This window comes from Lissotriton helveticus, chromosome 4_1 (assembly GCF_964261635.1).
Source record: "Lissotriton helveticus chromosome 4_1, aLisHel1.1, whole genome shotgun sequence".
Lineage (NCBI taxonomy): Eukaryota > Metazoa > Chordata > Amphibia > Caudata > Salamandridae > Lissotriton > Lissotriton helveticus.
This window is the reverse complement of record NC_136063.1, coordinates 584,233,179-584,254,005: the sequence shown is the minus strand read 5'-3', so window position 1 is coordinate 584,254,005 and position 20,827 is coordinate 584,233,179. Positions and strand designations below refer to the sequence as shown.

Sequence of the window (20,827 nt, the reverse complement as noted above, 5' to 3'; positions counted from 1 at the left end):
ATCAGAGTGTTAGGGTGTCTGGGAGCTCAGCATGTTGGGGTGTCTTGGAGCCGAGAGTTTCAGGGTGTCTGGGAGCTAAACATGCCAGGGCTCCTGGGAGCTCAGCATCTCAGCATGTTTGGGAGCTCAGTAGATATTAGGGTGTCTGGGAGCGAAATATGCCAGGGTGCCTGGGAGCTCAGCATATCAACATGTTTGTGAGCCTAGTAGATATCAGGGTGCTCAGAAGATATCAGGCTGCCCCAGAGTTTCAGCACGCTACAGGGTGTCTGGGAGCTCAGCATATATCAAGGTCCGGCTGATTACTCATTGCACAGTGTGGGGAATGTTTTTTTTTTTGGGGGGGGGGGGGGTCCTGGGGCAGTTAACAGTAACAGTATCCTGGTGCTGTCATTTATCGCTGATGTCCCAGTCTTACAATACAGTTGCACTTCAGTTAACCGGGGTGGCGACGTCGAACGATAAAAGCTTATAGCATGATACAAAAAAATTAAGCACCGTAAACCTAATATTCAGGCAGTGCTGTATCCTTAAGAGATATTCTATTGACATGGACTAAATAAACAGCTAGAATTATGAAAGTTACTGAAAACTGCAGAGACTTTGGAACTATCCCAAGTATTTGATAGCATTTACTCACTAGTCGTTATAATTTCTCTGCCATTTTCCCTATGACCAGTGTTACAATATGGGATTGCTGGTTGGTTGGTTGGTTGATAGCTTTATTTCGATATGCATATATCATAAAAGCATTATACAAAAATATATAAAAACAGCACATCAGAAAATCGTAGACTGTACATGATAACATCAAATAGTAAAAACAGAATGAATAAGTTATTTATAAAAAGAGCATTAAATCGAAAAAGACAGTCTTTTAAGACGAATCAACCAGGCCCATTTTAAAAATTTGGAAACCGCACAAACAATAGGGGGGGCAGTATTAGTCAGTAAAATACGTAGAGCCGCCGAATGCTGGCGGATACCCATCTCTTTACAAAGCGGTTTAAGCCAAAAAGATCTTGGGCGCGCATAGTCTGGACAGTCGAGGAGAAAATGCGCCACTGTTTCGCAACAGTTAGAACAGAGGGCACAGAAGCATGATACCTGCTTATTCGAATTCCATCTTGAAAGGAGGTCGGCTAGGGGTAAAGTTCCTAGTCTGAACTTGATGTACAAGGCCCGATCCATTGGAATGGTGATAATGTCCAAAAAGGGTTCAAAGGCAGTAACATCCTTAATCCTCAAATATGCTGCGGTGGAATTGCAGTGGTGTTGATTGCTCATAAGTTTTGAGGACACCCAGTCCCAGTATATTTTTTTCAGGGCCTCCTTTGGGGGAGCTGAATGAGTGAACCAACAGGAACCCAAACCGAGTTCCCCGAGCAGGTGTTTGATGTCCCTGAGCCACTTAATCTTTTGCCAACCGACCGAGTGCATTACCTCTACCAGCCCGTCTGCATAAGATTTTAGTTCCGGGACCCTCCACAGTCGGGCCCACAATAGGAGAGGCCGGAGGCGGGCCAGGTCTTTAATTGGTTTGCAGCCCGCATCCATGAGCATCGGGACAGTCGGGGTGCTCATCGGGACAGCCATTAGATCTTTGACGAATTTGTTCTCCGCTCTAGACAGAGACTCCATGCTGCCCAGACCCCATAACTCTGCTCCGTAGAGCGAAGCCGGTACCGCTCTAGCCTTGTATATATCAATAATTGGTGATACACAATGTTTCGATGATGTGTTGTACTCCTTTAGCAAGGCTCCCCCCACCCTTTTGTGGACCAGTGTCATTTTAGTGGTATAGGGTACCCAGCTCATACTGTCGCTCAGCCGAATTCCCAAATAGTCGAATTCTGCAACTTTTTCAAGGGGGATAGAATTCAGAATGGGAGGGCGACCCAGTTTTCTAGGGGGGTGCATGACTAAATATTTGTTTTTTAGGTCTCGAGCCTGCGACGCATATGGCGAAGCCATATGCATCGCGCAGGCGCGATACTATAGCTGTGGAGTCTGCTTCCCAGGAGACAGAGACTGGCGCGCGCACGCTCTGGAAAGCGATCGGAGCCGGCCGCGCGCGCGCGTTCCCAATCTCCTGTCTCTCTGGTTCTCACTCCTGCTGGACGTCCCACAAACCCTCCCTCGCTCCCGCCGCTTTCCCTCCCTGCGCGATGCTCTTTTAACAGCCTGTGCTGCGAGAGACCGGCACACGCAGGCTGCTCTCCGGAGCTCCGCAGCTCCTGCCTCCGCCCCTGGTCCTGCCCTGCCCCGCAGCCCATGGATCACCCACCGCATGCAGAGGTGGCTGGCGGGCCCGTGCCGGAGTCACCACAGCCGGAGAGCAGGGGCTCTGGAGAGGTCCACGCCAACCACCGGGCCGAGCTGAGCGCTGGACAACTCCTCATGTGGATCGACACGGCCGCCTGCCTGACCGGTGAGGACTGCGCCCGCGGGGGGCGCTGCGCGCACTGTCCGCGGTGCTACCTGCTGCTGACCTACTCTCAAATGATATCCTGAGCCTCTGACCGGCATTTCTGACAATGCGCTGATACACCCCATACTAGCACTCAGTGATACATTTAATTATACAATGCCCGTTGGTATGCCACTTGTTTTCCATGGAGCCTGGTTCACGCCCCTCGCTCCTTGTTTTTTAAAGTTACGCACGGGCGCGCTCGTGCGTGCGGGCGTGCCTTTATATTGTTTATGAGTCTGGCCATTACAGCGTAGTTCCCGTAGTTGCTCCATTTGCTCAGGGATATAACCTGAGCAGATAAAGCTGTTCAAACGGCAACAACATCGCATCATAATGGCTAGTAAAATGTTTTATGCTTTTAGCATTCTATGGCAAGTAAAATGTTTTATGCTTTTAGCATTCTATGTGGAGATCCACTCTCGCCTCTTCAGGGTGGGAAGGAAGGGTTGGGGCTCGTTCACTTCTACATGGACAGACCTGGCAAACATCCTCGAAGCGGGTCTCAATCACGCAGGGGCAACTGCGGTTTGATTAATTGGCCCGCGTGATCAGGACTTCTGTGTCAGGCCCACAGTGTTGTCAACTGCAAGGAATCTGTGTGCTTTTTGACGGCCCTGAAATATGAGCTTTAGCTCCGTTGCGAGCATTCTAGTGAGGAATTTATCAGGCCATGGGGAAGCTGTTACAGGCACCATGTCGAGGCTGAAACAGTATTCTCTCATCATATTGTTCCTGTTTTATAGGCCAAAGATATGTTTATGGATCTTTATATGACTGATGTGCTGTACATCATGCACTGATATACTGCAGTGAACATCAATGAAGATGGAAGACCTTACAGGTTAAGAGGGATGACTGTTACTTCTTTACGGTGAAACCACCCAGAACAGGTTGGCTGATGAGCGATGAATAACTCTGATTACGACACACAATATTACTGCACTAGGTCTGAGAGTCGTAAACCAGGACGCTGCAAGCTTAAAGCGATTGCAGGTCGGAAACAAGGGAAACAATTACTAGAACGTATTTCACCAAAAAGTAAAATCAAATGTTTCCTGAAAACTGATCCAGCAACACATATCTCAAAACAGTAGCCAAATATTGCAGTTTGTTAATATTTACTCCAAGTCCTACGTTTAATTGGCATAATTAAATAAGTAGGGCAACTGAATCAGAAATAACCAGCATTCTATATGCATTCTGAAAAATAGATTTTACAATCTGGTTCAGTATCATTTAACCAAGACCCCACTAGTAGCACTATTGGAATAGATCAAAGATGCCACAGACAAGTTTCAAGTTTTGTGGCGAAGGAAATACTGCTTGTAAAACGTAAAGCGCACTTTTCACCATTGGGAAGAAAATCTCACAGCAAGGATTGTGATGTAACAGCACGACTAGAACTTCAGACCGAACTCGGTGAGATAGCTCAGTGAGTTCAGTGCTAGCTGATGGCGCCTGTCGATCCATCAGACGCAACTTGAATTCCTAGAGCCAGCTAAGCCTCTTCTCGCTCACGATGAGCTTAAACTGAGCACCATCGAGCAGGTGCCTCATAACACATCTTCTCTATAGCGGTTCGAATCGGTCGACATGTAACCAAGCACTATAAAGCCATGTATTATTATGTGTAGAGAAGTATTTATATTCTGTGCTAAAACAAAGAAACCATTTTTATTTTGCTTCTTGCTAAGGGCGCTAGCATGGGCGGGCAAAGCTAGGCTCGCATTTCACTTGTCTAAACACGGACTCATTTATTTGTATCCTTCTGTTTGTGTAGGGGATACTGCATAACCCATTGGCTTCTAGGCGATTGATAGAACCAGTCCGGGGCTGGGGTCGTGATTGCAAATCTTAACCTGCCGAGGCCTCGCAGTAGTGAAGGAGTTGTAGGTTCTGTAAAGCTTCAGTTAGGGCCCGAGGCCTCGGGGCGCTGTAGGGAGCTCAGGAACCAGCCCTGGAAGCCCAACAAGAGAAACAGAGTCGGGCCAGACAGTTTATTAAACATCAAGGGTTATTTTTTAATGAAGGTAAGTTAGGATGCTGGTTTATGTGATTGTTATATGTTTTTAAAGATGTTGCTAATTACGTTTTATGGAGATTTTTTTAATAAACGTATTACTACTGCAACCAGAAGCGACTAGAATAGATAGCAGGCACTACACGCCTTCAAGGCACACGTTTCTGAGCTGGCTAATCGGGCCCCCGAAGCGCAACTACTTCACTCATTCAGAGTGCACTGTGGGACAAAGTGATCCAGGAGGGAGCTTGTCAACTCACTCCTCACGTGTTTTTGATGGCTGAATGGGACCCTGCTACCTCTTGAGAGATAGTTCACCAAAGATAAGCATTTTGTGAGCGTTTCCCCTTATACACGCAAAGAGGTTAGTTTGTATCGTGCGTTTATGAAGCGCTTCATACTGTTGTCTGTGCCTTCTTCACCCCCGCCCTCCCTCCATTTGTCTGTGATACCTACCGTTTGCAATAGGTCTCGCATTTACGCGAGTTTGCTCTGTTGGCATTGTAAATGGCAATGCCTTCTATTAATGTTTTGGTTTTTAAAACACAAATAAAAGGCATTGTCATTTACAATGCCAATAGCTTAAACTTGCATAAATGCGAGACCTATTGCATTGCAAATGCTTGTTTGTACATTTATAACGAGACCTCTCAATACACAAAAATCCTGAAATCGGTTCAGGAGCTTTTGAAGGCCCTGGGGAGTTTTCGAAATGAGAAGGGTGTCGTCAGCAAACAACAAAGTTGGAATCTTGACGTTACAGAGTGTGGGGGCGTCTGCTGGTTCTTCAAGCAAATAGTCTACCACCCCATTCACATATAGCGAGAAGAGGGTGGGTGCTAAGACGCAGCCCTGCCGTACACCCCTCTCTACCTGGATCTTGTCAGTCTTCTCCCCATTCAAACCCCATCTGACCTGGGCATAATTAGCTTTGTGCAATTTCATTAGGAGGTCCACAATGTATGGGGGCATCCCAAGGCCGTACAGCACCCTCCAAAGTTCCTCCCTGGGAACAAGGTCAAAGGCAGTCTTCAGGTCTATAAAGGCCAAATAAAGACTGCCCTTGCCCAGTACCACCACCTTCCAGTACAGTAACAGGAGTCTAAAAACTTGTTCGATTGTTCCTGTGCCTGTGCGGAACCCGGCCTGCATCTCGGATAATATATAGTTTTCATCTACCCAAGAAAGGATCCTACCCAAAATTGCTTTTCCCGCCACCTTCTGGGTCGAGTCCATCAGGCTTATAGGCCTATAATTTCCCGGTAGATCACGATTTCCCTTTTTGAATATTGGGACTACCTCGGCCCCTTTCCAGGATTCTGGGACAGACCCTCCCTCCATGATGGCATTTAGGAGAGCAGAGATCAACACCCCCCAGTCACCTGGATATGCACGGAGAAGATCCCCGGGTAACCCATCCGGGCCTGCTGCTTTTAGTGGGGTAAGGGTTTTAATTAAGTTCGTAACTTCTTGAGCGGAGAAAAGAACCATATCTCTGTCCAAAGAATAGGAAGGAAGGATAAATTGGTCGTTAAGTGGGCCTTCAATAGCACAGTAGAGACCCAAAAAGTGATCAAACCATGCCTTGGCAGTGATGGAACAGGTCCTCAAGGTGTCATCAGGACGGTTCCTACTGCCCACCAAGTCCCAAAACCTTCTGGCATCTCTCCCTCGACTAGCCGTCAGGAGTTCCTGCCAGAAGTTGTCTTCCCATTCCTCCTTGGCTAATCTTTGGCAGAATGAGTATGACCTTCTGGCCTCCCTAATCCTTATTTGGGATTTAGATTTAACTGCGTCAACTAGCAGAGTCTTCGCCTCTCTGCACGTACGGTTAAACCAGCCTTGTCTAGCCCAAGAACCTGCTCTCTTTCCGTTAGTACTACCTGGGACAATAAAAAGATCACTAAGAGCCAGGGTTAAGTTACAAAATCTTACAGGTACATCCCCCACCTCACCCCCCATATGGGATTGCGCTTGGTTATACATAAGGAACTTATATGTTTACAAATGTTTTTTGATGCCCCAGTTAAGAGGTAGCAACATTGCTAAGTCTGTTCCTCTGTTTCAATGGCTCTGTGTGCAAGACTGGACAACTGCTAAGGCTTCGGTCACAAAAAGTTACATTAGATTAGTGAAACCAAAAACCAATAGTCACCAAGTGTAACTGTGGAACCTGCTGTGACACATCTCTTATTTTTCTCTTTTTGCTCTTTTCACACCCTCTTATTTCATCTTCCCAGAAGTTGGGTAACACGCCCATTTGGCAAAGCTCTAGTTTTAGGCAATACATGTCTTCCCAGAAGCTGTTTACAGATGTGTACCCACATAATCTCTTCATCACCTGTTTGGGGAAGTCATTTATACACACATCTGCTCAGTGTGGTACCATCTATATGAAATTCCTGCAGGACCTGTGCTAACACCATCAATAACTTTCAGGAGGCTTTAAAATTCATCGTTAGACACAGTCAGAGTCCAACTATGGATGCCCGAAAAGCAGGCATACATATAAAAGCCTTTTTTTCTCAGAGAAGGTTCGTCACTTAGTGGTCCACCTTTTATTCCTGAGGTCATTCTCACTGCCCCATGGATGGTATAAATATCTGGTCACAAAACTCGTTCCACTACCTTATAGTCCTTTTCAACTTTAAGTTTTGATGACCAAGAAAGTGCCACCAAATGCCCAGGAGATGAAGGCTGTTCAGAGCACGACCTCTCTCTTGCGCCAGACACTCAATTTCACTATTCACACGAGTGTCCCTCTCAAACATGGTCCTGACGGAGGTCTTCTTCCAGGAAGAGGCCACGTTTGGTAGCACTGGTACCTGCTCTCACCCAACTATTTGGTGTGAGTCGACGTCTTGGTGTCTCTGTCCATTATGCCACTGACACCATTGCTGAAGAATGAGACAATGTATGCCCTAAGGGCAGCCCTGTTCTACCCAAATAAAGTAGCTCTCGTCATCAAGGTAAATCCCTCAAATGGGCTCAGGAGATCTTTAAGCAGCCTAAAGCTGAAGACTGTGGTCTCGCACATAGATCAGGAGCCAAAACGTAATTCAAGGGATCTTTTGGTCAGACAGTGCCATTATAATGTGCCAGGAGCTAGTTATCCATTAGAAACATGGTTTAACCCAGCATGCTCGGTGATACTAGTTTCAATTCCCCCTGCTCCTCCACTCCTCCCTCCACTCCCCTCTCTTCCTCCACCTCCATGCCCCCCTCTCTCCCTTCACCTCCACTCCCCCTCTCTCCAACTCCACTCCACCCCTCTCCACCTCCCTACCTCCACTCCCCCCCTCCCTCCACCACCACCATTCAACCTCCCTCCCTCCACCTCCACTTCCCCTCCATCTCCACTCCCCCCTCTCTCCATCCACCCCCCTCTCTCCCTCCACCCCCCTCTCTGCCCTCCCTCCACCTCCACTCCCCCTCCCTGCACCTCCACTCCCACCTGCCTCCACCACCCCCTCTATCCCCTCCCTGCACCTCCACTCCCACCTCTCTGCACCTCTACTCCCCTCTCCCTTCCTACAACCCCTCTCCCCCTCACTCCACTCCCACCTCCACTCCCTCCTCCTCTCCATCCTCCCTCTACCCCCTCCACCGCTCCACTCCCCTTTCCCTTCCCTCCACCATCACCCCCCCTCTCCACCTCCACTCCCATCACCACCTCCACTCCCTCCCTGCACCTTTACTCCCACCTCCACTCCCTCCTCTCTCCCTGCACCTTCCCTCCCTCCACTTCCACTCCCACCTCCCTCCACCTCCACTTCCTCCACCTCCACTCTCCCACCTTCACTTCCCCTTACTCCCCCCTCACTCCCTCCACCTCCCTCCCCCCACCCCCTCCATATCCACCCCTCCACCCCCTCCAGCTCCACTCCCCCCTCTCTCCCTCCACTCTCCCCTCTCTTCCATCCCTCCACCCCCACTCCTCCTCCCTCCACTCCCCCTTCTTCCACTTCTACTCCCCCTCCCTCCACTTCTACTCCCCCCTCCCTCCACCTCTACTCCCACCTCTACTCCCACCACCCACTCCCTGAACCTCTACTCCCCTCTCCCTCCCTACAACTCCTCTCCCCCTCACTCCACTCCCACTCCCACCTACCCCCTCCACCTTCACTCCCCTTTCCATTCCCTCCACTCTCCCCTCCCACCACCACCTCCACTCCCACCACCACCTCCACTCCCCCTCCCTCCCTGCACCTTTACTCTCACCTCCACCTCCTCCTCCTCCTCCTCCCTCCCTGCACCTTCTATCCCCCTCCCTCCACTTCCACCTCTACTCCCTCCACCTCCACTCTCCCACCTTCACTCCCCCTCACTCCCTGCACCTTCTCTCCCTCCACTTCCACGCCCACCTCCCTCCACTCTCCCACCTTTACTCCCCCTCACTCCCCCCTCACTCCCTGCACCTCCCTCACTCCACCCCCTCCATCTCCACTCCCCCCTCTCTGCCCTCCCTCCACCTCCACTCGCCCTCCCTCCACCTCCCCTCCCTCCACCTCTACTCCCCCTTCCCTCCACCTCTACTCCCACCTCCCTCCACCTCTACTCCAACCTCCTACCACCTCTACTCCCACCTCCCTCCACCACCCACTCCCTGCACCTCTACTCCCCTCTCCCTCCCTACAACTCCTCTCCCCCTCACTCCACTCCCACTCCCACCTACCCCCTCCACCTTCACTTCCCTTTCTCTTCCCTCCACTCCCCCCTCCACTCCCACCACCACCTCCACTCCCCCTCCCTCCCTGCACCTTTACGCCCACCTCCACTCCCTCCTCCCTGCACCTCCTATCCCCCTCCCTCCACTTCCACCTCCCTCCACTTCCACCTCCCTCCACCTCCACTCCCTACACCTCCACTCTCCCACCTTCACTCCCCCCTCACTCCCTCCACATCCCTCCCTCCCCCCCTCCCTCCCCATCCACTGCCCCCTCGCCCCACCCCCTCCCTCCCTGCACCTCCAATCACCCCTCCCCCTATTACTCCCTTCCTTGCATAAACAAAAAGACTAGAACACATTTTTGGTGTTAATTCTGTTTTTTATTAGGATACTTCACTTGTGTTTTCTAGCTTTTATGTAAGGTGACAAATAGTTATAACACTTATTTAATTATAACTTATAACTTTTAAACATGCTGCACAACAGTCACAATGCTTTGCAACTCATATTAAAAACGTTAACAAAGCCAGTAGCTCTCAACACTTATACTACCCAAAGGCGAGACCTATTGGCTATGCCAATGCTTGTTCTCTCTTGCATTTATGGTAACTTTCCTATCACCACGCAACTGCAGTTCTCCAGGTGAGGTTGGACGCCACTGGAGCTAGCTTTCTTCAATGAGTGAGTTAGGAAAGTAGTAATAGACGGGGCAGGTGACAGCTCAAATGTTGCTGGGATCAAATGCTGATTTGCCGTGAACGGAAGTCTTTATTTATTTTTTTACAATGTGTTGGGTCATCATGTTCTTGGAATAACTGGTGATCTGTTTGCTCGTTACTAGTGTTATGTGTGAACAGAACTTTTAAATAAGCTAGCAAGAAAGATCTCTACAGCAAAATATGACCCTGATGGTAACTAATTTTTGTAGTTCATAGATATTAGCCCGTCGTTATTTGAAAAGGGCTAGATATAGGTACGCTGTGGATCTTCTATATGCACACCATAATCTCTTCAGCCTGAAATATACTGTAGTTTATATTTGAAGTCATAATTTTATGCTTCAAAAAAGTGCGATTGTTTAGATATAATAACTTACGATCTGATTCCCTTCAAACAGTCACAAATGTACTGCTGTAAACGTATTCCTGCTTTCGAATGCATGGAGCACTCCCTAGAAACTGCAACAGTAGCTTTCTGATTTTTCGGATTATTCCAAACTACTCACATATGCTGGAGTGTTTTACATGGATAAATGTACATTGTGTACTGCAGGTGTAAATACCTCTCGACAGTGCAGTTGCACTTTAAAATAATTCTCTCTTTTTAGCATAGAAAAACTAGTTTCCCCTATGGGAAACCTCTTCCTTCAGGCCTCCGTCATTTCCCTCCCTATTCTCACTCTATATACGGATGTACTCCTGCTCATAACGAGTAGCTTAAAATGCAGTATTGAAGAAATCTATTTTGCAAATTAAGTGTACAGAAAAGAGGGGCACCCAAACCCCTGTTTTTGGACCTTCATCCTGAAATAAGACAGAAGTGAGCTCTGTGAAGATTAACTGCTTGGTATACAGTGTGGCTTAATCTAGTATGTAATAGGAAAACAGCACAAGTAAATCGAAAATCAACTTCCATTGGTCATGCTAATAAATGTGCATATACATTATATAGAATATAGTTATGAAAAACTACAAATGCATCAGAAATGTTCAGCTGATAAGCTATAGTTCCAGGTAAGTCTTTTTTTTTTTTACTACAAAGATTTTTAAAACATTATCTCCAATTAAGTGATTAGTTTTAGTCTATAACATTTACATTTCAACATGTATGGAATGCTGCCTCTTAAGTTAGACATTGAATCCAGCACAAATGAACACACTAACATTAATTATTCAGTCCTCGCCTGTGACACCACTCGGAGTTATTACAAATGTTTTAATTTATTTAACAAATAAAATTGTTCCTTTAGAGGTTGAACATTTTGTTCAATTTACAAGTCTTTCCTTTTTGCTTTAACAGGTTTACAAAGTCATAGTGTCTGTTGGAAGAAGTGAATGGTTTGTTTTTAGACGATATGCAGAGTTTGATAAACTTTACAACACGGTGAGTAGTTGGTTTTGAATGTCTTTCCTAAAGTAATTTTTTAATGTCTATATTCAAACTAGATTTTGATGTTTTTTAAAATTTTTGTTCTTATCTATTTATTTGCTTCTGGTTAAATTTGTTTGGATTTACTTCAGGTTCACCTCAAAGATTCATGCCAGGTATGACTAAATCTAGGTTAAAATGCTGAAATTGAGAAATGTGTTGGAGAGTGTTCACTATGGGAGACACAGGGAACCTGCTGGCCGCATTGTCACACAGTTTGGTGCAGAGGGCAAAGGTCTGTTTGTTAGTATCCGTATCCATTGTGAAAACTATTCTGTAAGCCTGGTGGTGTTGATGGCTACCACATGATGATAGCAGTGTACATTGGGCAGAATGATCAAGTGTAATGGAATAAAAGATATGTTAAGAGTTTGTCTTGTGATACACAATTGAATTTGTTTTTATTGGGTCATATTTGCCTACTTGTAATGAGAGCACAATGGAGATCCAACAGAAATGGGCAAAGCTACACCAAAACAAGATCATTTCCTGTCGAGCATGCGCCTAGCTATACACTGATTCTTCAGTACGATTTTATGGACAGTACTTCTGGCAGTAGTCCTTGTTTTAAATTCTTCAAATGGTTTCCTAAATGAAGAGCCCTTTTTAGAGGCATCACAAACAATCTTACTATTCTAAATGGACCCGCTTTTAACAATAGCGATAATTGATAAGAGCTGAGCTGTAAGTCAGAGTTCATGGCGTGCAAACAAAAAGCGGTGCTGTTTGAGCGCCTTAATCTAGTCACTAGAGCTGAAGTCAAACGGAGCATCTTTACTAAATTGAGAATTCGGGTAATGCATAAAGAAACAGGGAGATCTGGGGCAGGATTATGCTGATTACTAGATTTAAATAACAGTAAAAAATCACAAGATTAGAAAACTGTTTCATCTAAATAAGTTTGCTGCCATTTAGACTATGAATTAGGAAAGCAGGATGTAGATTGAAAAATTCCAACTTTTTGTTTTCATCCCCATCTTCCCTCTCACCACCTCTAGATGTAGTCTAGGTTTTATGTGACGTAATGGTGATTTCACATTATTTGTTGACTTGCTGTTTGACAACAAACCATGTTCTAATGGTCAATGTAATGAACCATTTTTGTTTTATTTCCCTGTAGTTGAAGAGTACATGCCAGTACCTTTTGTCACAAGTGTGCTGGCACGAAGAACAAATTATAAATATTACCTCTACAGGATATGTCTGTAACAGCAATTTTCTGATTTTACCCCCTCTCTTTTGAGACATTCAATGTTCTCTTGGTTTGCCCCTCGCTAGGTAGTAAACGTTTTTTAGCTTCACCTCTGGGCAGGCAGTTTCTCCCAGCACAGAACACAGTTGTTCACGGTTACTCTGCTTGTTACATTATCTAGGCACTTTTATCTTCCCTTCAGATTGCTTTATGGCTATTTCTGCACAGTCTTAATTTCTTGAATATTTTCTGGGAGCCCCCTGCTTTTACCACTCGTTTCAATGTCATTCATTTTAGTTTGGTCCTTGTGTTTTTGCTTTGTGTGCATGCTGTTGAGGCTCTAGTTGCCTCCAGTGATCCCCTTAATTGAAGTCACATTTCTCTATTTTATGAGGCCTTGAATAGGACTTTTGATACCTCTATCTAGAAACCCTCTTCCCAAATCAGAACATGCAGTTGAGAATTTGTAGCTAATCCTTTGCATTTCGAATCACCAGTGACAAATTTCAGTTTTGGGCTAAAAAGAAATGATTGATTGAGACCTTATTTGTTTGTTTTCTAGCCATCTGTAGGTGTCATTCATTGAAGCTGCTGGTGTTATTTGACCAAAGCGGTACAAAAGGGGGGGGGGGTGTTATTTGACCAGCCGCTTTCTTTTTTTGTCTGTCATTCATTCACCTTTTTTGATTCTTCCTCGGATCACACTCCTGTTGCATTCAATTTGAGCTCAGGGTGTTAGCACTTTGTACAGCCGCCTATGATCCTGCAGCTTTTCAGTTGTTTAATTCCACACTCTCACTAAGCCATTTGTATCATCAGCTCTTTCGTTCCTCACCTTCACTAGTAAACCCGATTGAAGATTGTATGCTGATAGATTGCTGCATCTATTTGGGTTCCGTCATTGTGCAAATTCTTCAGCACCTAGCCATGACTGCGAGGCTGAAATGACATGAAGTACCATTAAACAATAATAGTTGCCATCTTCACTCCCCAGCTAGAGTAAGGGGCCTGGGCCTCTAGTTTCTACTAGGGCTGCAAGTTGCAAATTAATCAGATCACCACAACTTTATCTCTCTCTCTCTCTCACACACACTACCCACCCTATTCCCCCCCTTTCGTTCAAGGAGGACTTTCTGCATCATTCACTTAGTGGAGCTCACCCTGTACAATAGATGCCAGGTGACCCTTGTAGTGCTCACCTAGTTCTGCCCATCCCACAATGCACATTTTACAATGTGGCATATGAAACCTATATTATTAGAAGGGTAATTTTGAACAAGCTTCAGATTTGCTGGCCAGTGTTTCTGTTAGTCTCAGTGTTGGTCAGCTTGCATCGGATTCTTTTATTGGCATTTGGAGGCATGCATCTAATTAATTTAATGGCATTTGAAGCCAATAGCGCTAAATTATAGTTACAACAGTGTTTGTGCTACTAACACTCAGCAACAAAAAAAGTCTAATAACGTTGATTGTAAAGTGACTAGTTGTTAATAGATATTTAGGCATAAGAAATACTCTACAGCAGTGCCATGCCAATGAACTGTATTTTTGTACTGCAGAGAGGGAAGAAAGAGCACAGGGCAATATTTCAATTAGTGAATGATGATCGTGCACACTAAGTGATCATTGTTGTACATGAATATTAGGGCTATTCAGTTGTCCATCAATTTCGTTTTTTTATTAAAATCCAACAGCAATGAGATGCACAGTGAGTGTCCCAGTCAAAAAGAGAATATGCATTCTTTATTTAAGATATTTATAAAGCATACCCTCATCCCCTATGTGATATTCTGCCACTAGACCTCATATTTGCCCAACTCCAACCATCGCAAAAGTAGTTAGAACGAAAACAGCAAAGTCTTCAACATCCTCCGAAAGACTAACAAATCTGCCGTGAAACGTAAATTCAGAGGCAAGTTAATCCAGTGGGCAGCTGCCAAAAAATTATAGGAACGACCACCCATTCTAGATTTCTTAATTCGCCTGCTATACATCGAAGCCTGATTCGTGGAACGGAGATCACAAGCTGGCTTATAGAAAGAAACTCTGTTGTGTAGAATTGCTGGACCGGTGTAATAGAATGCTCTATGCGCATGGCAAACTAACTTAAAAATAGATCTCTTGCGGACTGGAAGCCAGTGAAGAGAATTTAGACAGGTAGAAGCAGAGCTCCTGCAAGGCCTTTTACAAATCAATCTTGCCACTACATTTCGAATGGATTAAAGGTGTGTAAACGAATAATCCGCCATGCCTACGTGCAACACTTTCCCATTGTCTAGCCTATTCATATCTAAAGCTTTAACAATATTACTTCACCATGCTCCTGGGATCCACAGAAATCGTCTGCAAAGAGTACGTAGAAGTCCAAAACAGCTACTACACACAATATTTACTTGGTCCTACATTGAAAGAGAGTCCTCAATCAGGAAACCCAAATTCTTCGCTACCCTTTTCGGTCTGGGTGCAGGGCCTAACATCAAGGGTCACCAAGAGTCATTCCAGACATAGCAGGCACCACCAAAAGCAAAATGTCTGTTTTGTCTCCATTACATTTCAGACAGTGTGCCTGCAACCACCTTGCAACTTCCAAGACGCAGCACCCCAAGTTCCCTTGAGTCTCAGTAGGGTTATCCTCGATGGAAATAATCAGCTGAGTATCATCAGCTTAAATAAGGATCTCAAATTCCCAAGCCTTGACAATGGCTGCTAAAGGTGACAAATAGATATTAAACAAAGTGGGACTAGGAGAAGATCCCTGAGGAACCCCACAATGCAACATCCAAGGGCTAGATTTAAAAAGGGGCAGCTGTACCGAATGAAATCTGTTGCTCAAAAACAAGCGAAACCACTACAAAGTAGTAGAATGCAGGCCACTTTCATGCAGCCCCTGTAGCAAAAGGCAGTGCGACACACTGTCAGAAGCCGCAGACAGGTAAAAAAGGATAAGGGCCACCGATTTACCCTTATTCTCCAAAGATCTGATACTGTCCAACAGTACGAATAAAGTAGACTCTGTGCTGTTTTTAGCTCTGAACCCAGTTTGAGAAGGGTCCAACAAATTATTACTCTCCAAATACTCAGAGAGTTGGATGTTGACTGATCTTTCCAAAACCTTCCCCAAATAGGATAAGATCGAAATGGGGTGATAGTTGGACAATATAGAAGTGTCTGTACCAGCTTTTTTCACCAGCGGCAAAACCAGAGCTTGCATCCAGGCAGCAAGAAACTCTGCATCCTTCAGAGATTTATTCAAAAGTATTGTTAAATACGGACTAAGTATAGGGGCCAAGCGAGTGTAAATAAAGTGTGGGCAAGGGCCAAAAGATGAGCCTGATTTAACCTTACCATCATCTCTTCCACTATTTCCTCCATTAACTCAGAGAACCTACCCCAGTTGGAGGAGGCCCCCGGGTACAGACTAATTTCCCTAAAAAGGTCCCTCATCACCGGGGATTGATCTCCAAAGGCCGAATAGATGATATCAATTTTATCATTGAAGCACAAGCCAATTCCTCACCAAGAGGGGCTGAAACTCTGTCTGATCCAGAGCTACTGGATGAGCTAGTTCTTTATCTTTAACTATTTCAAATAAGTTGCTTGTTATCAGCTTTGAGTGCATTAAATGGGCATGGCCCCGCACAGGATAGGATTTCTGGCTATCGAGCTCACTCCCAGTGTATGTGGGCTTCTGTCCAGGATAGTCCCCACCTCTGTTTGAAACAGAATATCCCAGTGCACCTAGCATTCCTCACCTATCACACAATCAAGCATCTCTCCAGAAAATCCATATCTCTTCTTAGTTCATAGAACTCTCGGCCTTCATACACCGTTTTCTGCACTGATACACCAATGTATTCCCCTCCATCATGCTTACAAATATGGTGCTCTATAACTACCCCACTCATGGACATATGCTGAAGGGCCTACATTATAGAAATCGTTTTTATATCTAGACTTTCTCGCTTCCCAATGTAATCAAGTGAGGGGTTACCAATCTGTCCACATCAGGGCTGCAACCACCTCAAAAATCACATTGTCCTAGTATGTTTGGGTCCTACACAGTTGTTATGTAACCTGGTGCAGTATCTTAAGTTGTACAAGCATTAAGTTGGCATTTCTGGCCACTGTACCGGCGTGAGTCTTGTCGCAGTGGCTGTCGTTAGTCGAACCTAGTGTGTCCATCCATTTAACCCTGAATCATCCGAGATAGTATAGTATATTACTGAGGTATGTATGCTAAGCCTTAGAAATAGCCTGTTCTGGAAATCAAATAATCATCACTCTAGCTTCACTCGGCATATCTTCCTATTTAAGCTTATGGGCGGAGAGAGCATGTTGGACATGAAATAATCAGTTCCTATTTGAGCCAACTTAAAGTCAGCCCATAGATGCTTATAGGATTTGAGCAATTTATTTAATTCAGGTCCTTCAAAACCCATCATCAGAATTGCATTCAACATCTCTAAGGCCATAAAGAAAGGATGCTAAGATTACTCTATCTTCCTAAGTTGAAGTCACATTCATGAGAAATTGCTGAATCGGGTAGCAGTTGAGAAAACTTTATCAGAAGTACCATTCCCCTTCTTTCTCTGGAGAAACCTTTTTCTTTTCGTTTTTTTTTTTATAATTCTTTTTATTTGCAAATCAGGAAAATTAGAACAGCATAGAGCACATACATTCAGGGCATTGCAGCATTAGCATTTACATTGTCAGGAATACACACGACGTAAACAGTGTTACAGTATATCTCATTAAAGTAGGTCCAATTCATACAGTATTATATCCGTTAATCAATTAGCTAGTCAACATTTCTGATCGTGGGAGGTTCGCAGATAGTACCTCTATACTCATTCCATTTAGTCCATATAGCTACCCATTTCTTTGGGCATCCCCTTGCCACGTACACCGTCTTTTCCTGCACCATGTTCCAGTCCATGTCCTTCTGCCAGGCCCCCAGTGTAGGTGGTGTAGCTGCCCCCCATAATCTCGCGATGTTCCTCTTTGCTACTGCAAGACCCATGGTGGCTCAAACTTTGCCTTTCGCAGGGGAGAAACCTTTTTCAAGACGTCCTTAAATGTTTTTACAGTGGCAGAGGCAGACACATAGGAATGGTCATGCTTTCCATGTGCTCTACTACGGAACTTGGTTATGGGGCCCTTCAGAATCATTACTTAGTAATGCTTAGGGCATGCTAAGAATTGCCACCCATCACACACTACTCCTTACATACTCCGAATTAACACCCATCATGTAATATTCCCTCAGGGAATTGGATATTTTGTTTTTAGTAAGCCACACTTCCTTTCGGGCCCTTCTGTAAGTGCCTTAACGTGACAAGTTCTCCCACACTGTTTTTCTTGCAGGTCTACTACTTTATTTTTATTCTTTGAACATTTAATGGGCTTGGAGACTAAAGTATTTTATCATGCAAGAAAAGGTAAGCAATTGAGTGGGCCTCTGTCCATGCACCCCCTGATCAGCAATCAAGTTAAGGTATATTTGTTTTCATTTAAGGCAGAACAGGTGAATTTTAGCTTTATTTCCTGTTTCTGCAGTTGCAGCTGTCTTGGTAAGGGATCCTGGCTATTTCAGAATGTGGATGTTCATAGTGGGAAGCCACTGAGGGAAAAGCCTGGGAAAAGAGCTCTGGAAGTGATTCACGACTTGGTTTGACTGATTGTAGGCTGCTGCGGATGCCTGCAGCTTGCTCCTCTCTCGCCTCTCCTCTCTTCTATCGCCCTGCGAACGCCCTCACTCTCCTTAGGGGGGCAAAGCGGGGGCACAAGAGCACTGCCACTGCACATAGTTGCTCTCTGGTGCCTGGTTTGGGGGGGGGGGGGGACCGGAGTGCTACGCTGGCTGTGGGCTTGGCCTCGATCAACACTGCAGGGTTGCTGGTTTGGCCTGGCCTGGCCTCTGGATAGCCCCAGGACCTTTCTATCCCATTGTGCTGGTTCGCAGGCTGAGAGAGGCGGAGAGTTTGAGAAAAACAGCCACCCAGGACTTGAACTTTGACCTATAAATCGTGAAATCACATACAAGTGTGTGAGAGGAGTGGGGGTGTGGGAGCCAACGCCTGCCCACCCAGGGAGGTGAACAGCCCTGGTGAAACATCTGGTTAGGCTCCTGAGGGGGTTCCAGTGGGACTTTTGCAGCAGAACTGTCATTTTGCTGTTACTTTGCTGTCATTTTTGGTGTAGTGTGCCCACAAGGGGTATCTAGGGGGTATCTAGATGCTGGCCCTAGCGTCTTGCAGATGCCTGGAGGTCAATTTTATGAGGTCGAGCTATTTTTAGGTCCTACTCGCCCTTTCTGGCGAGTAGGAAAACATACTAACTTTTGTCCTCCGTCTTTGAAAACGGAGCAAATTTGACAAGATAACAAGATTTAAAGGCCTTTTTATTGCTCACAAAGCAAATGAGCAATAAAGATACCTTTAAATCTTGTTTTCTTGTCACATTTGCTCCGCTTTCAGAGACGTAGGTCAAGTAGGTTACTGTTAGGTCGAGGAGATTTTTCAAGGTACTAGACCTGCAGGAATAGTACAATTTTTCAGATTTTTCGAGCCCTACGCCATCTCGATTTAGACCCTCAGCCTGGAACACTGAGATAGGGAGTCAACCGAGTAACAAAATAAAGCAATAGAAAAAAGAAAGGAGAACAAATAATAAACAAATGGCTAACTATGAGGTCAGGCAGAGACAGAGCACCCTTCCCTCCAATAAAAAGGAAAAGGAAAACACAGGTAAGGACTGCTAAAAATAACAAAGCAAAAATTGAGAGGGAAGCTCAAACATTAATCTCACCAGTTTTTTGTATCTCTGCAAGATCAAATAATGCACCAACCAAGATTGACTTCTTAAAATACCCAGCGGGAACAATGCTCACTAAACAAGAGGAACAAAACCTCGTACCAGTACCGATTACACCAATAAAGAAAATAACAACAAGGGACAAACAAATCAAGGATACAAATGACTCAATGATGCCCACAGGTTTAACCGGGGTGCTGTCAAAACAAGAACCAACGGAACATAAAGATAACTCATGGTGATCCATAACAGACTTGGAACTTATCACATCTAAAGAACAATCCCCGCAATTGATAGAATACCCACAAGGGGAATCCGACAGTCCACTCTTGCAAAAAACTCAACAACAATTTATAAGCATTGGGGTTCAACAACCAATTGAGGTACAAGTAAAAATCAATAATCAAACACCAAAGCAAGCACACCGGGTGGAAGCGGTTCAAAACACACAGGCTCCAGAAAAAACACACTCAAATTTTAACACCATCACAACTAAAACAGTTGTCCAAAGGTATGAATCTGTGTCAAAGCCCCAAGATAAACGATTCAGTATTAGAAGTCAATACAGTGCCAGCCACCGACTCAGGAACCTTATGGGATATCTTCTTTAAAACATCACAACTTACTTTAGAGGCACTGAATTACCAATCAAATAAGATGGATGTCCAAGTAGACCTGCTTAACATCATGGCAAATTCAATTACAGGGATTGCTAAAAAATTGTCCAACCTGAACTCCCTAATCACGCGGGCACAGGCTTACGCAACTACACTAAATACGGACTGTGCCTGTTGCCAAAAAATTGACAAATTAGCAACAATCCCGGAAGTCCTGACCACCCTCATTGAGGAGCTTACGTTCAGAGCAACCAAGGATAACTACATTAACACACTTGCAAGACCTCAACAAAATGCTACAAAAGAGGAATTAAGCAAGGTCCGCGCAAACAGACTCAGCACTAGACAATCAATTTACAGATACTACAGAAAAAACAAATATGGAAGACAAGCAGGAAAATCTAATCCAACTCGCGCAGGTGAACCTGACAAGAAGCATGAAGAAAAAACTAAGAAAACACAAGAAGTGCGAAAAGACCACACAAATTAGAAGAAGTTTGGGGCAGCCAACATACGCCTCAAATGAACCAGTATAACTCCGGATCAAAAACAGGACTTGCAATTGAAAAAAAAACCCACATCCGATCTTTACCACATTGTCAAACGTAAATAAACATTCAAGAGATGGTCCTGCCACGGCAAACATCACAACGAACTAGCAACCTGAGAAACACAGGAGAAATTTGAACAAGTGGAGTAGCAAAGAGGGGCAAACAGGTTATAACAACAATCCGCTTGGACAAAACAACAAACGAGCACCCCAAAGAAAAAATGGGGAAAGGAAAGAAGCAACCTCAGTCTGTTACACCTAATTTTTCAGGAGCGATATCGTGCGAAGGAACCAAACACCCGTATAATGTGACCGGCAACAAAATCCATCTTGCCGACAAAAGAT

At 45.1% G+C, this 20,827-nt stretch overlaps 1 protein-coding gene and 1 long non-coding RNA gene across 4 annotated transcripts in view; one reads left to right on the top strand and one right to left on the bottom strand.

Moving 5' to 3' along the window:
• The window catches only part of LOC144828763 (uncharacterized), a 442,674-nt gene that overhangs the window by 61,355 nt on the left and 360,492 nt on the right, over window positions 1-20,827 (bottom strand). The gene's annotated exons all lie outside the window — the stretch shown is intronic.
• SGK3 (serum/glucocorticoid regulated kinase family member 3) overlaps window positions 1-20,827 on the top strand; it is a 517,133-nt gene that overhangs the window by 187,732 nt on the left and 308,574 nt on the right. For all 3 annotated transcript variants that reach the window (XM_078687207.1, XM_078687206.1, XM_078687205.1), the window contains one exon: window positions 11,182-11,265. In XM_078687207.1, the coding sequence (XP_078543333.1) occupies window positions 11,182-11,265 (84 nt within the window). The remainder of the gene's footprint in view (window positions 1-11,181; window positions 11,266-20,827) is intronic.